The 16,160-nt window shown below is 37.3% G+C and overlaps 1 protein-coding gene across 15 annotated transcripts in view; it reads left to right on the top strand.

The window, feature by feature from the left end:
• DST (dystonin) overlaps positions 1–16,160 on the top strand; it is a 307,129-nt gene that overhangs the window by 182,030 nt on the left and 108,939 nt on the right. For 9 of the 15 annotated variants that reach the window (XM_051777805.1, XM_051777809.1, XM_051777807.1 and 6 more), the window contains 8 exons: positions 3,468–3,602; positions 5,904–5,992; positions 6,605–6,740; positions 7,830–13,400; positions 13,613–13,759; positions 13,915–14,130; positions 14,311–14,457; positions 15,468–15,701. In XM_051777805.1, the coding sequence (XP_051633765.1) occupies positions 3,468–3,602; positions 5,904–5,992; positions 6,605–6,740; positions 7,830–13,400; positions 13,613–13,759; positions 13,915–14,130; positions 14,311–14,457; positions 15,468–15,701 (6,675 nt within the window). The other 6 variants (XM_051777812.1, XM_051777816.1, XM_051777815.1 and 3 more) reach the window with 2 other exon arrangements.

Genomic DNA, 16,160 nt, shown 5'->3' with positions numbered 1-16,160 from the left:
TGGCAAATGCACTTTAAAACTCTAACTATCTGTGTTTCTTTTCTCTCTAATGCTAGTAGCAGTTCTCCTTTCTGACTTGAATTCAAGTTCTCCCTTTGATTTCTCTGGTGGTGGATTTAGGAGTGAATTACATACAGAACAGTCTGAAGTTGTATTTCTCACTGTGTCAAAAAATTCCTATTTACAGATAGTGAAGAACAAGCACTATGACATGCATGTTGAACTCACAACATTAAACCAAGAAAATGGCAAGACGTTTGGTAATGAAGAGAGAATGTTTGAGGAATACAAAACATCCGAAGGGTTTAGGAAAGAAGACTTTGCAAAGATGAGCTCTTTCTTAGGGGAAGAGATTTTGAGAACTGTTGATGATGCTACTCAGCAGGAATATTTTACAGAGGAGTATGATGCTATTAAATTTGAAGGTCTCCGACATGATGTAACTGCCAGACAGTTGATCGAAGTTAAACTTTTAGACAGGCTGACAGCTGAGCAGCTTATTTCAGGGCAGAAAACTACTGATGAGATTCAGAAAACTCTTGAAAAATTTTTAACTAAACCTACAGCTATAGCTGGGCTGTACCTTGAATCCAGTAAAGAGATACTCTCTTTTGCTTTAGCAGCAAAGAGAAGAATAATAGGAAAAGCACTGGCATTAGCATTTTTAGAGGCCCAAGCAGCTACTGGTTTCATCATTGATCCCACAACAGGTCAGAAATTCTCTGTTGATGATTCGGTTGTTAGAGGGCTTGCAGATAGTGAATTCAAGAGTAGACTGCTTGAGGCAGAGAAAGCTGTTTTGGGCTATTGCTGTTCTGGGAAAGTGCTCTCTGTGTTTCAGGCTGTGGAAGCTAGACTTTTAGAGAGACAAAAAGGTAAAAATATCCTTGAGGCTCAAATTGCAAGTGGGGGGGTAATTGATCCTGTAAGAAGTGTTCGCGTACCTCCAGAAACTGCCGTGCATCTTGGCTTGCTTAATAACACAATTTTAAAATTTTTGCATGAACCTTCTAGTAATGCAAAATGTTTTTACAATCCAAATAACAGGAAAGCTATGTACTACTGTGATTTGCTGAAAATGTGTTTGTTCAGTGTAAGCAGTAAATGCTTTCTGCTTCCAGCTGGTGAAAGGAAAATAAGTAGCCCATCGGCAGAGAAAAGTCATAAAACTTCTGTAGTAGATGTCAACACAGGAGCTGAAATGACATCATACGAGGCTTATAAAAAGAAATGTATTGATAAAGCTACATATCTTGAGCTTTCGAAACAGGAATTTGATTGGAAGGAGTCTACGTGTTTCGACTCTGATGGGAATTCTTTTCTTTTGCTTACAGATCTTAAAACTGGTGTACAGTTTAATATTGAGGAGACCTTAAATCAAGGTAGAATTGACAGAGCATCAGTTGATAAATATAAGGAGGGCTTAATCACAGTTAATGAGTTTGGTGATATTTTAGTTAGCAGTTCACAGCCAAATAAAGATTTAAACAGTCCTATTGCAGGGTTCTGGCTTTCTGAAACCAACGAAAGAATTCCAGTCTTGAAAGCCTCACGTAAAAACTTGGTAGACAGAATTACTGCCCTTCGATGTCTTGAAGCTCAGGTTAGTACAGGAGGTATAATTGATCCATTTACTGGGAAAAAGTACAGTGTTTCAGAAGCTTTGCAAAGGGAGTTAATTGATGATGCTTGTGCCAAGCAAATCCAGCAGTGTGAGCTGATCTTTACTGGGATCATTCATCCTGTAAGGAACACTGTTATGTCAGCTGTTGAAGCTGTGCATTTAAATGCCATAGACAAAGAAATGGGCATGCGCTGCCTGGAGTATCAGTACTTGACTGGTGGATTGATAGATCCAAAGTCTCATTCCAGGTTAACAATGGAAGATGCAATTAAGAGTGGTATTATTGATGCTGTCACAGCTACAAAGATGAAGGGTGAAAAATTGCATGATAAAGTTTTAACATGCCCCAAAACTAAGAAGAAGATAACCTATAAAGAAGCTTTAGAGAGAGCTGTTTTTGATTGCCACACTGGACTGCGGTTGTTAGAAGCAACTCAGCCCATGAAAACAGGAATTTCCAGCCTTTACTATAATTCATAGTGGACAAAAGATATTAGTACTCATTTTGGGCCCTGCTTTAAAACCCATTCAAGTTAAGGAAATATGGTGGCCTTTGTGGACAATCATAAATGTTTTCTAGCATAATAATGGATTGTTGTAAAACTAATTGTTACAAACCACTTATTAGTATAAACCACTGAAACTGGAATTAGATATTACTTATTGCAAAACTGAAATTTTTAGACAGGCAGATTCATAATTTCAGAATGCAATCTATGTGTTCAGTCTTTCCCTGAAGACCTTCTCTGACATTACCTACATACAGGTAGTGTGAATGAGAAATTATACTCAAGTTGGTGAAGTTAACGTTAGTGCAAGGTGGGTAGATTTAGGTGAGACAGGGATCATATCCTTACATTAAAGATTGAAAGAGATTGCCCATTTTGCGAATGAACCCAGTGCAGTATTTCATGTGACCTGTTACTTAATTTAATATTACAAATCAGTTTGTAGATATCATTTATTTTACAAAAATGGCAATAAAATATACAAGGATTAAATCTGCAGTGCAGTAAACACACATGCATAAGTACTTTTTCTCACACTGGTATTTCATTAATTTCATTGGGCTACTTACACTATAAAGTTGTAAGTTTTTCTCTCACTTCAGGTAACTTTTTTTCTTTAGAAATGTTTTCATGCTCTAATAGGCAAATGAATTACAATTGCATATCAAATAAAAAAAGTCCACTGAAATAAAATGCCTTTATTTTTAGTTGTGATACATGGAAGGGCTTAAGCATGTTTTCTCAGTATTGATAAATGTCCACCTACTAACAGGTTGTACTTATATGAAAAGGAATATGTTTTTCTGTGCAGAAAAAAATTAAATGTCTCAGTATTTTACTGTTATTGTTCTTGTTTCTGTAGACATAAAGGCAATATATTCTTCCAATTGTAATTTAGTAATCCATGTGCATAGATTGCAAAATACTGTTAACCTATGCTGGCTGTACATATCCACACCTGAGGGTAATGCAAAGGCAGCAATTCAAAGATACTTTATATGCAATTTTTTTAGATTTTTATTTACTGAGTAATGGCTGGATAGCTATGCTTTTTCCTTTTATCAATAATTTTATAATGATTGTATGTGTGTATGAATAAGCACCTTTATCATAATTACAAATCATTTGAGGTATTATTTTGTTAATATCTATGTGACATTTTTGTTCCTACATCAAAGTGTCATAGTAATGCATGTGGTGATAAATAAAAAGAAATCATTTTATGTTTATGTGATGATAATGGCATTATGGTAGAGTTGTGTTTGTATGGATGTTAATGTTACATATTTCAACAATTTACTTTTACGTTTCTTACAATTCGTGGCGCTCCTCAGAAATCAATGGAAGAGGAAAAGAAGGAACATGTTGAGAAAGCTGGGGATTTACTAAAATGGGTATCAAACCTCAGCAAGACACTCAGCAAAGAAGAAGGAGAAAAGGCTGAAAAGACAGACTTGCCTAAGCAGCAGGTACACAGATGTCTTTTTAGGTTTTTGCCGAAAAAAATCTCCATCCACATTTTCCTCAAGGTGTAATTTCACATTTGGTTGTGAGTGGAGGGCTGGGTACGTGATCAATGTTTAGGGACACAAGCATGTTACTCAGGAAGAAGTTCACACTGCTTTTTACAGATCTAGTGTGTGATGTATTCTGACACTGCAGAATATCAGTTTAGAGAAACTGGACACTGCACACCATAACTCAGCCTTTGTAGAGGGTCAGTGCATCTTGGCAGATTGGCACTTTGGGCACCAGGAAGGAGGAAGCTGCTAGGATGGTCTTGAAAGCCAGGTTTCTATTTATTTGCTTTTGAAAAGATATTCAGATGGGTCTTCTAAAGGAATAGTAAAAACTGCTGTCCTAGGAAGTACAGCAGCTGTTGACTGAGGCTTTTATTATCACACTACAGGCTGCTGGAGTGGCCCATCTTGAAGCCTTTGTATTTATTTAACAGGTACATTGTCACTGTGTACAGTTGTAACTTTGACCATAAGGTTCCATCTGTGAAGTTTCCTATAAGTTTTAGAAGCTCCCCTCCTAGGCTTGTCCCACGAAATAGCTTAGTGACACCTAAAAATATTTCAGTTGGTGAAGGTCTGCCTGTGTAGTGAGAAGCACAGGCACAGAGTGGTGTCTTATCCATATACCTCAGTATAGGACCTTATGTGTGGTCCTGCACACATGATTTTGGCCCTCTTTGCAGCCTGTTCCTGTGTTTTTATTTTGATGACCCATGCAGGTGCTGGTTAGACACACTGGAGCAGTGTGTGTGTAAATCAAGCTTGCTGTTGGGCAGGTCAGCAAACCTGCAGTCCTGATGGCCACCAGACCCAGCACACTGCTTGTTCATAGAGAAGCAGTGCAAGCTCTGAGTTTGTGCCTATATATTTAGGACAAAGTAAGCTTGTATTGATTTGAGCATACTGATTGTTAACTTACTAGTAGTTAGGATCAGGATTTGGAAAAACATTCAGTGCTGCTCCTTTTCTGCCCTTGTTGATGACAATGCTGCAAACCTTTGTCAGTGTTGAGCCAGTGCTCAATCCTTAGGGCATCTCAGTTTACCACACTACCTGTGGGTGTCATTTCCCCTGTCCAGCCTGAGCCCTCAGTGAATAACCTGTGAATTAGGTGCCTTGGCTTCCTCCGTGACACGCTCCCTTGCTGTGGAAGATGGGCATTTGCTGAGAGTGTTTGCTTTTCTTGTGAAACAACCTATTGAGGTAGCAGCAGCGAAAGTGGTGATTTGATAGCTGAAATACATTATGGTTGCTGTGGGGTGTAGCCATGTTCTGGGAGGAGAAGCTGGTACCAATGGTGACAGGGTGCACACAGCAGCCGCAGCAACACTGGTTTCCTGAGTAAAGTGGAGCTTGTGACCCCACTGGCTACCTCAGCCTGCTCTCATCACATTCTTGTGTAGTGCATACAGTGCTTCTCTTGGTTCCTGTACAAGCAGCACAAGTGGTGAGATCGTGGCCTGCTTGTGGTGACTGCAAAATGAGACTTTTCAGGCCCTTTAACACAATACAGTCAAGGACAGAACTGGTTGAGTCCAGGCCCAGGTGAATGCAGGGCCCAAGCACCTTGGCGAAGTTCTCTTAGCATCTACATTGAACGTATCTCCAGCTTGCAGACTTACCTTTGATAATTTGCCTTTATTTATCCAAAATGACTGCAGGGAGTTTCTCAGAAAAATTAAAAGATTAAATTCCCACAACTTCCCCTGCCACAATGAGTGCTTTAGTGGGGATGACAGAACTGATAGTGGGGAGAATATTAATAAATAAATAAATAATTGCATTTGTCTCTGATGTTGTATTTCATGAAGGCTTGTGGTCTTCTGATACATTTTTAAAAAATACATGTTATAAAAGATATGTTATCTTTCATTTTGGTGAGCAACTTCTTGAACATGACCATTGTACACATACCTTTATAAAGCTGCTATAAACTGTGCCAACTATAAGTGATTTTAAATGATTGGTTAATTTTCATACAAATAACATTTTAAAATAAATTCTATTTGTCCTGCTTGATAGTCTTCTAATACAAACAGCTTACTTAATGAAAAGGCACAGCACAATGACTTATCCATATGTAAATGATACAATTACATAATAAATAATATTGCTCTAAGGATAGCCAGTATTTAAAAAAAATCCAACTCTTACATTACTGAGATTAGTTCCAGATAAAAATACTATGTTGTTTGTTTGTTTTATTTATGTACATAGTTAAGTCTTGAACACAGTTTGCTTCTTTTTCAGATTTCCCTGCATGAAATGTCAACCAAGAAAGAACAAATAGCTGAAGCTCTGCAGACTACTCAGTCATTTTTAGCTAAGCACAGTGATAAGTATGCCAATTTTTATTTTTCAAATAATATAAATTAATTGAATCAATACATACTGTTTGGTTAAAAATAAATCCTGTCCTCGTATTTACAGTTCCAGTTGCATTTCATGTGCAAGTATGTGAGTTTGGGAGTTTTTTGCCTTCCTGTTTGATGAAGCTTGGTGCAGTTTTGTCAATTTCAAGAACTTGGCTTGTTTTATATAACTCTGGTCAGCTTAAAAATATTAGATATTTGAATTTTTATTTGGAGTAAAAATAATTTACAAATTTATAACAAATTAGTACTTGAACTATATGTCACAAGGTTGTTTCATCTGTGTCTGAAAAAAAAACTGTTTAAGATATTAAATTGCTGAAATATCTCATGACTGCTTGCTAGTTTTGTTACCTGTCTTTGAGAATCAGTAGACAAAGGCACATGCAAAGGTTAAATGCTTCTTTTCCTGATTACCTGCAAGCAGTTTGTAGCTTTCTTGACCATCTCCATAATTAGGCTGTATTTTTTCCAGATTACTTGTACCAATTTCTGCCCCACTTTTTTAAGTAAAGGTAGGTAGATCACTCCCAATAGGTTATGAATTACCCAAAGAGATCCTTTCTTTTTTCATAATAGAATGACCGATGAAGAAAGACATGAAATGGAAAAGCAAGTCAGATCTCTCCAGGAGAGCTACAGCTTGTTATCCAATGAAGCTTTAAAGCAGCTGCAGGAAGCACAGTATCTGAGTGATGAAAAGATGGAAGAAAAGGTAACAAGATAGAAACTTAGATTTCAGTCTCTCTTGAGTTTTACTGCATGGTTTTCAAACCCCACATGATCAGCAAAAGAAGAAGCTGCAACTAACAGTGTGTGGAAGAAACTTGAGATTTAGTTGACTGAAGGTGTTATGTATTTTCTGTAAAATACTGTGTGTGACCTCACCTGTGCATATGAATTCTACTCATCAGACTTCTTTTGTGAAGAGTCGTAATAATGTGTGCCTTGCATGAAGAAAGATAAACAGATCATTCATCTCTTAACTCTTCTCTTAAAAACCATTCTTTGACTGCTAAATAAACCTGCGTTTCTGCTGCAAAAATGACACCATAAAATAACATGATAATCTCTCCCATATATCATTCAGAAATGTCCTAGAAGACATCTACTTTCAGTTTTTCTTAAAATTTTTCTACATTTGAAAATGGGAACACATAACATGATTAGCTCTGAGGCACTACAAATACATTTGTTGATGGATATTAGTTTTAAATATGGAGTTCTCAAAAATTATCTTGCAAAGGAGTGTTCTCATATACATATACAGGCAGTGTCTGTGTAATGAGTTCAGATAATGTTGCGGAACTGACTTCATGCTTTTCATGCAAACTAAATGCAATATTTGGTGCTAGAGTATCTGATTCCATATTGTTGAGTGTATATACAGAAGTGCTGTATGCTGTAAACATGAATAGCATGGTTGTGTTGAATCACATACTGTTTCCAAATATTCTAACCTTTCACAAGACATTTATAGCATGAAAATTTGCCTTTCAGGTATATGTTCTATTTGCTCACTCTGCGATCATATCTTCTATTATCTTTCACTAACCCTATGTATGTATGCAAAGCATAGGTTTTCAATTCACAGATGCATGTTGATTTTAAATCTTTTATCACATCGTGTGCTCTTGAGTGACTGACATAGATCACTTGCGCATTTGAGCTGCTAACATTCACAGCATTTCTCCAGGCCTGGTAAGTACATGTTTTTCTGCTTATCATGCATTCAAAATCAAAAGAAAATTTAAAATATATAGTCCAAAAATATTGATATCTTCTCTTTTATATTCCTTTCTAGGTGAATAAAGTCATTGCTGGTGTCATTGATCAAACTACTGGAGAAGTCTTTTCAGTCTTTCAGTCTATTTTAAGAGGTTTTCTTGACTATGACACTGGAATTAGATTGCTCGAGAACCAACTGATTTTTTCTGGAATCATTTCTCCAGAATTAGGAGTGTGTTATGATTTGGAAGAAGCTAAAGCTCATGCCTTAATTGATGAGCAGATTCTATTGCAGTTGCAGGAATTAAGTAATGCAAAAAAGCTTATTTCAGAATCATCATTATCAAATATTCCAGTTGTTTCAGTTTTAGAACAAGGTCTAATTTCAGAACCTTTGGCTATTAAAATTCTTGAGAATCAGCTTTCAAGTGGGTATTTGATTTTGCCATCTACTGGAGATAAGCTGACTTTTCAGAGTGCTTTCCAGAGAAACCTGATTTCTCCAACATTATATGCAAAACTCCTGGAAAGACAAGACACATGTAAAGATCTCATAGACCCCAACTGTGCTGAGAAAATTTCCCTTGAACAGATGATTCATAGAAGCATAATACATGAAGAAACAGGGTTAAGACTCCTACCTGTGAAACCACAAGAAAAAGGTAGAATTGTGTTCAAATGTGGAAGGAGGATAACTATTTTGAGGGCAGCTCATGAAGGGCTCATCGATCGGGAAACAATGTTCAGGATGCTGGGTGCTCAGTTAATGTCTGGAGGTATCATTGACCCTGACTCAGGGAAACGAATGACTGTGGAAGAGGCCGTGAGACAAGGGGTGATAGATCAGGACACTGCTTGTGGGATCCTCACACATCAGGTTCAGACGGGTGGAATCCTTTGTCAAAATTCAGGACAACGGTTGACTGTTGATGAAGCTGTACAATGCAACTTAATATCATCTACCAGTGCCCTGCTGGTATTGGAAGCACAGAAGGGCTTTGTGGGATTAATTTGGCCTCACACTGGTGAAATATTTCCTGTATCAACTTCTTTGCACCAAGATATGATAACAAATGAGCTGGCATTCAAAATACTGAATGATAGAAAGAGAATAGCTGCACTTTACATTCCAGAAACTTGTGAAATAATCAGTCTTGACAAGGCTGCAGAATCAGGGATCATAGATAGCAATACTGTATCTGTTTTGACCAATGTGACTTTACCAGATAAAATGCCCAATGTAGAAGAATTAAAGTCCCCTTGTAAAAATGCTGCAAAATGGTTATCAACGTATACATTTCTCCAATCTGTATTTCATGACTGTGAGGAGGAACATGAAGATTGTGGCACAGACGACCCTGTATGTCATAATTTAGATCAAGCTAAGAATCTATTCATATCTTACCTGATGGTAAATAGTTATATGGATGCAAACACTGGAGGAAGACTTTTGTTATATGATGGACAACTGCAAGAAGCAATCAATATGTTGCTGGAAGGTGATGGTGCTGCATACAATGCTGGTGTGTCAGAAATGGAGTTAAGTAATAAATATGTAAGCTCAAAAGGAATTAACCTAAAGTCAGCAGACAGTGTTCAGGGTGACCTTTCGGGTGTTGAGAATGCTTCTAAAAGCAGGAAATTAAATCAGTTTGGTGATTTGGGGAATTACATACCTTCACAAGAAGATCTCCATGAGTGTGGACCAGATGTTTGCAATGCTATTGACACTGAGCAATCAGAATATACACAGGAGATGCTGTTAACTCTCCCTGCAGAACTCAGAAATGTAGTAAGTAACGCTCAAAATTCCACAAACAGAAATGCACTCAGAGGTTTTTTGGAGGTTTCTAAGTGGACAGAACTGTATAAGCATAACAATCAGCAGGCAAATTCAGGAAGTATTGAGGGGTACCTTCCAAATGACTTCAATCCAAGTCTTATTTCAGAAACAGGGAAGGAAGCGATTTATATGGGTGACAGTCTGGGTAATGAAAACAGGAGTGATAAAAGCCTACAAAATTCCTTGAATGTGGATGATTTGTCAGATAAGAAAACCTGGAGAGAGCTGGAAAGGTGCACAGAGTACAGACCTCACATATTGCAAGCTGACAGTAGCAGAATGGTGTTGGATAACAGCAAGAAAGACGATTTTCAGAGAAGTCTTTGTTCATCCATCAATGCAGACACTGTACATAGACTTCCAGAAGAATTTGTTAGTCAATGTGGTGACACAGTACAGTTCGAAGACAATGGATACAGTGAGCAACCTCTACAGGAATATGCTGATGTACCTAACAGACCATCCCTAGAGGGCTATCTTTATATACATAGAAGGCCGTCATTGGAGGATTGTATTGATTTTCAGAATAAACTGTGTCTAGAAGACAGCAGAGACGTGCACCACAGGCCTTTGTTGGGTGGTGATACTGTTATACACGATGGACCAGCTATGGGGGACAGTAACAGCACTGCAAAAGGGCTGACAGTAGAAGAAAGTGATCTTACATTCCACAGGTTAGTGCCATGTTACACTAGTTCTGACTCATCAGTAGATGGGAGTGATGGCATTCCACAGCTTGAAAGTACCTGCTTGCAGCAAGAGTGTGGTGAGGTAGCCTCTGAAGATGACAGCTCTCAGTTTGATGAGGATGATGATGACACCTATGAAACACCTCAGACTGATGATGACGACAGTGATGTCTATAATACTCCTCAAATTGATGACGATGATTCTTCTGACACTTCTCAAGGTGATAAGGGGTTTGATACCTTGAAACTGGGGGCTGATGATACACCAGAGCCAGAACTGGCTGGAAGATCAGTTCCATTAGTTTTTCTTGAGGAGAGAGGTGGTCTAATAGCCCTAAGAGAAGAGATCACCTCTTTTCAAGAACTTGGAGCTAATGCTAAAGAGAATGCCCATGTATATGAGAAAAGGCAACCTGAGAGCATAAATACAGCTTCTGCAAGTACCAAAGCCATGGGAAGAATCCCTAAGGAGGAAAGGGAAAGAAAAGGGAGTTTTGGAGAGAAGGAGCAAGAGTTACCAGTTACTGTGGAAAGTGAAGGAAGAAAGGAGGGAGGCATAAGTTCTTTACAGGAGATGTATGAAGCAGATATACAAGACAGAAATGAGCAAGTTGAAATGAAAGCAGAAAGTGATTCTTATGAGGATGAATCTGAAGGTACACAGGAGGGGGAAGATTCTGAGGAGGATTATGATAGTTATGATGACTCTGACACTGATTCTGACAGTGAAGATGAAATGGATATTTTTTATTCACATCATCAGTGTGTAGATAAAGGTGACCACCTGTTAATTTCCTTAGGAGATGTAGAAAGAAACAATGAACGTAATCAGAATATTGATGACTGTTGCTATTCTTTAGGCCACAAGACAGGATATAAGTCGCAATTCCAGTCTAACCATGAAAATGGAAATCTATCTTCAATGTCACATGTTTCTGAGGAAAGATATGTTGATATTTCATGTACAAGCGAAGAAGACAGACAGCAGGAAACAGAAGATGAATATGGGACTTATGTCAAAAATAAACACATGTCACAAGATATTACTGAGCCTATTCAGTTGGAAAATACCCTTGACACTAAATGGACGTTCTCTACAAGTGAAGGAAATAATGAAACATGGCTTAAGGTTCCAGGTTCTCAGCTTCTTGATGGTATTGTGAAATCTGATGTCAGTGTAACAACCTACCTGGTAACAAAGCAAGCTACTGATAATGATGAAAGTACTTGGTCAAATTTGCTTCTCTCAGAATGCTTTACTGATAGCGCGAATAAAGACAACGGTAGCATGCCAATGTTAGATTCAAATCATGGGCAAGGACAGAAAGAAGCAGTAGTTGCAGAGGAAAAAGTATTAAATGATATGGAACAACTAAAGGAAAGTTCATCCCAAATGGACAATAAATTCCCTATAGATATGTGTTACGTGAATGATGATAATGATAGCTCACTTAGGGACCCAGTAGATCCAGTCACCAGTTGGAAGCATGGTCAAATAGGAAGAGGTTTTGAAATTCTTTCAGAAAGTAAAAATAGAGTAAATATTATAGAGGAATGTGATATCATGGGACTAAGTAAAAGTCCCATTCAGATGGAAAGCCTTGGGGAAATATTTGATGCATCAGTAATTAAAGCTGATAGAGAAACTTCTGTTGCGAGTAAAGAAAAAGTAACTGTTGATCAAGCTTTCTTTGACATTCGAGTTGCGAGATCAGATGAATTGAGGAGAGATGCTAACATTCCTCCTTCTTTAAAACAATATACAAAAGGCATAAAAGAAGGTGACCATTCAGAACTGGATAAAACTGAATTCTCCTGTTTTGAGGACACAGAAAGAGAGAAAAAAGGTATAGAGATTGAAAAGGATTTTCTGCTAAATACAGAAGAAATGCATTCAAGTGAATTTAACGCTTACTCTTTTCCCCCAACGGATACAGTGAAACCAAAGGAAATTAGCATAACTAAAGAAACAGAGAGAGTTATCTGTCAAAATACTGCCAATGTTCTTAAAGGCTCTTCAGAACACAGAAGCAGCAATGACAGTGAAATTTCCCCCATAAAACCAGATGCTTTAGGAAGTATTGAGGATGCCAGAGAATCAGGGGATGGAAGTGAAGTGCTATCTTCTGGGAGACTTACCCATACCACTGATGTTTCTTCTGCAATTCTGAGTAGCATAGGAGCTGACTTGAATTATGGTGCCCAGAAAGAATATGAGATGCTGAAAAACAAAAAGGGAGAAAATTTCATGACCACTGAGACTTTCTCCCTTGGAAATGGTTTCAAAAACCAAATGTCCATGGAGTCATTGCAAAAGGAAACGGGACCCTGCAAAGATTTTCAAGTAAAGGAAGGTATTTCACGATCACCAGAAATATCTGACACACTAATGGAAGACTTACAGAATATATTACAAAGGAAATTGAAAATGGGATGTGCTTACTGCAAGCAGGAAGCTGAACCTTTAAGTTACTCTGATACCAAAACTTTAATGCAAAATTTACTCACAATGGTTAGAAGCACCCAGCTTGTGAGTGAAAAGTCTAGTGGGTCAAATCTCAAGCAAACAAGCAGTTCTGGTAGAACTGCATTAATGTTTACCACGCCGCATACAGAGCCCAAGGACAGTGATGCTCCTTCATTGCTTTGGCCTGATTACAGAAGTCCTGATCTTCTTCATGATATTCTGAAGCAGGAATCCTGCAAGCAAAAGATGACTGATGTAGATAAAAGGAGGAATGAAACAGACGTGAAAACTCCTGTTCCTAAGCCGACTATTTCTGAACTTCTGGAGATTTTTCAAATCTCACCTGGAGATGAAAGTACAAGCAAGTTAGAGGAGCTGATAATTGGTTTGCTTATGAACTCACAGGTTGCTGATACCACCACAGAACATGAGGATAAAGGAAAAGTAGGTGGACTTTGTACTCTTTTCTCAACAGAACAATCAGAGTTTGGATCAGAAATTGCTAAAGAGAAAACATTGGCAGATAATGCAACTGTTGCTTGGAAAAGTGACCAGGAGCATGGGAAGACAGACAGCCCATCCAGAGGCTTTACTGAGTCTGTTTTCAAAACAAAAGAAGCAGTCCTGGAAGATGCCCACACTAGCATGGTGAGTAACAACAGCTGATATGTTCTCAGTGTCCTATATTAAAGGAATTGCATGAATCCTTCCAAATGCTGGAGAGAATAATTGAACTGGAAAAATGGTTGAAAAATTAAATGATAAATTTAAAATTAATCATAATAAACCCAAGGACTTTTATTGCCAATTTTCAATTCTGTCATTTTGGAAAACCTCTTATTTTTAAAACTCATTTTCAGTTTGTTGGAATACAGCAATGTTTAACGTTGATAGAGAAAATACAAGGACATTTGGCAGTGCTTCAAGATATGAAAAACCACCTAGATAACCAGCAGCCTGTTAGTAACAACCTGGAAATACTAAGAGATGAACTGAAACAGCTAGAGGTAAGTAAAGTGTTCTTTATGCTTGTAGTTCAGTAATGGGTGCTAGGAATAGGCCTTAGATTAAACAAAGAGGGACTTAAAATGTAATTAATGTAATTCAGATTAAAATGTCTTTCTTAGTAACTTAATCCATTCTATATATATTCTTTTCATAGTCATTTGAATCAGGACTGGCTACGTTTGCAATTGTCCTAAAAAAGGACATGAAGTCAACGGAAGAATTCTTAAAGTTTTGTAACAGGGATATTCCAGAAGAGAAACTTAAAGAGCTAAAGATAAGCTATGACTATTTACAGGAAGCATTTTTGGTGGTCTGTGATACATCTTCGAAACGAGCAAAACAAATACTCTATGCTGTTGACTCAGAAATGGTATGTTTTTATCAATGTATGTTTTTACCTTGGTTTTCTTCAAGGTAATTGGGCTAAAATGAAGGAATTTGTTCTTTTGTTTCATCTTAGTATAAAAATACATGTATGATTCAATTCAATATGGTAGAAAGTGTGACTAGACTCCAGGAGCACAAATAAATGTACAACTTCCCTTTCCAGTCTAAGCTTGGAATATTACACCAGCAACTTCTAAGTAAACTGCAGAGATTTTCAGACTGGATCACAGAGAACAGTAAAATAATTAATGACTTCACCATGAATACTAATGATATAGAAGAGATGAAGAGAAGCTTACAGCTATTTAAAGTAAGTATTCTTTATGGCAGGTGTTAGTGCTTCTGATAAATGTTACTCCTTACTATGAATTATTAGCTAGGTTTTGTATTCAGGCTCATTAATCTTTATCACTTAAACAGATGGCTGGGAGTAATTACTTAAGAAACAACTACTTGATAATCCAGTAATAAAATCTTGTTGATTTGTGTTTTCCCTTGCAAAAAATGTTTGATAAAGTTAGGATTACTGAGAAAGCTATTGGTTCTGCTTACTTTCGTTACAGTAAATCTGAAACTTTTGGAAATCTAATTTATAATACAAATATTTCAGTGATTGGATCTTTATGCATAAGGTTCAGAATCTTTACCGAAATTTAATTACCTTTCAAATCAATTATATGTGAGAACACAAGTTAGGATAAAAAGTCCCTTCATTACACACTCCATAAATTTATCATCATGAAAAACAAATCAGATCAAATTTCTAGTAAAGTTCATACACCTCTGTATGTATGAATAAAACTTATTTTAATTGTTTTTATGTGCTTTAATAAAGTTCTGGTATACATGGTAATCTCATAGGGGTTCCACAATATGTAACTACTGGCAGAATTTGCCCCATTGCTAGGAATGGGACTTCTCTTTGTGAACTTAAGAATAAGAATGATTTCAAGTAAATATTTTGACATTTCTGGGTCTTCAGACCTAGCACATTGAAATGTTACACCTACCTTGCCATAAATCTTCCATAGTTGAATGACAGTCAGTTGTGAGACATCCATGAGAGAGTAAAGAAATAGCGATGTGCAAGATCACATTATTTGTTACTTGAAAACAGACTGTCCTGAGAGAAACCATGCACAAATTCTAATGTCATAGCTGAATACATCAGAATGATTCTGAGTTTTGATTTACTGTGGCCAAACTGTCTAGCAAAAGCATTTTGGAACAGGGACTAAGAAAAATTGATAGGGATACTTGTGGTTTATTTGTACTGACTTTTTTCTTCATTGCTAGTAATTCCCTTCACTTCATTTACAGAACAATGCTGCAGAGTTCAGCTGTGAAAAAATGCAACTGGAGTCCACTGCATTTGATGTTCAGTTTTTCATTTCTGAACATGCTGAAGATCTTTCTCCTAGTCAGAGCAAACAGCTGCTGAGGCTCTTAAATACCACCCAGAAATCTTTTCAGGAAGCACAGGAAGCAATAACTTCTCAAGTGGAAAGTTTAGAGACTCAGTTACAGGCAGTGCAAGAGCTGGGTGCTCAGAAGGTTTGCTTTTCTGTGTAAATGTGGACTAAGTGTTTCGTCTATGGATGAGGAATTTGAATACCAGCATGCAGTATTGAGTGTATTCCTATCTTTTCCCTTTTTACTACAGATACATTCGTAGTTCTACAAAGTTGGTATTGATCAAGTTTGGTGAATTATCATTTTTACCTTTCTTGGAATAGTCACAGAAACAGCATATTAGATTATGGACAGACACGGGTCTGCTCTTTGTAACCATGGGAGAAATTTACTTGAGATTTCTCACAAGTGTTGGTTCTTTAGCAGCTATATCAGTAATGGATCTGAGCTATATTAATCACTGAATTTACTACCACACCATTGCTTATCACTTATGTCTTGATGTTCTTTTCCTTTAATTGGCCAGGTTGTCTGCTTATATTTACAGTAGTGTGCTTATCTTTATAGTTAAAGAACCAGATTTGTTAAAATCCTGGCCAG

This window comes from Manacus candei, unplaced genomic scaffold (genome assembly GCF_025592945.1).
Source record: "Manacus candei isolate 608988 ecotype Guabito, Panama unplaced genomic scaffold, ASM2559294v1 h1tg000011l, whole genome shotgun sequence".
Taxonomy (NCBI): domain Eukaryota; kingdom Metazoa; phylum Chordata; class Aves; order Passeriformes; family Pipridae; genus Manacus; species Manacus candei.
The sequence above is the reverse complement of the archived record's forward strand: the minus strand, read 5'-3'. Positions and strand labels throughout refer to the sequence as shown.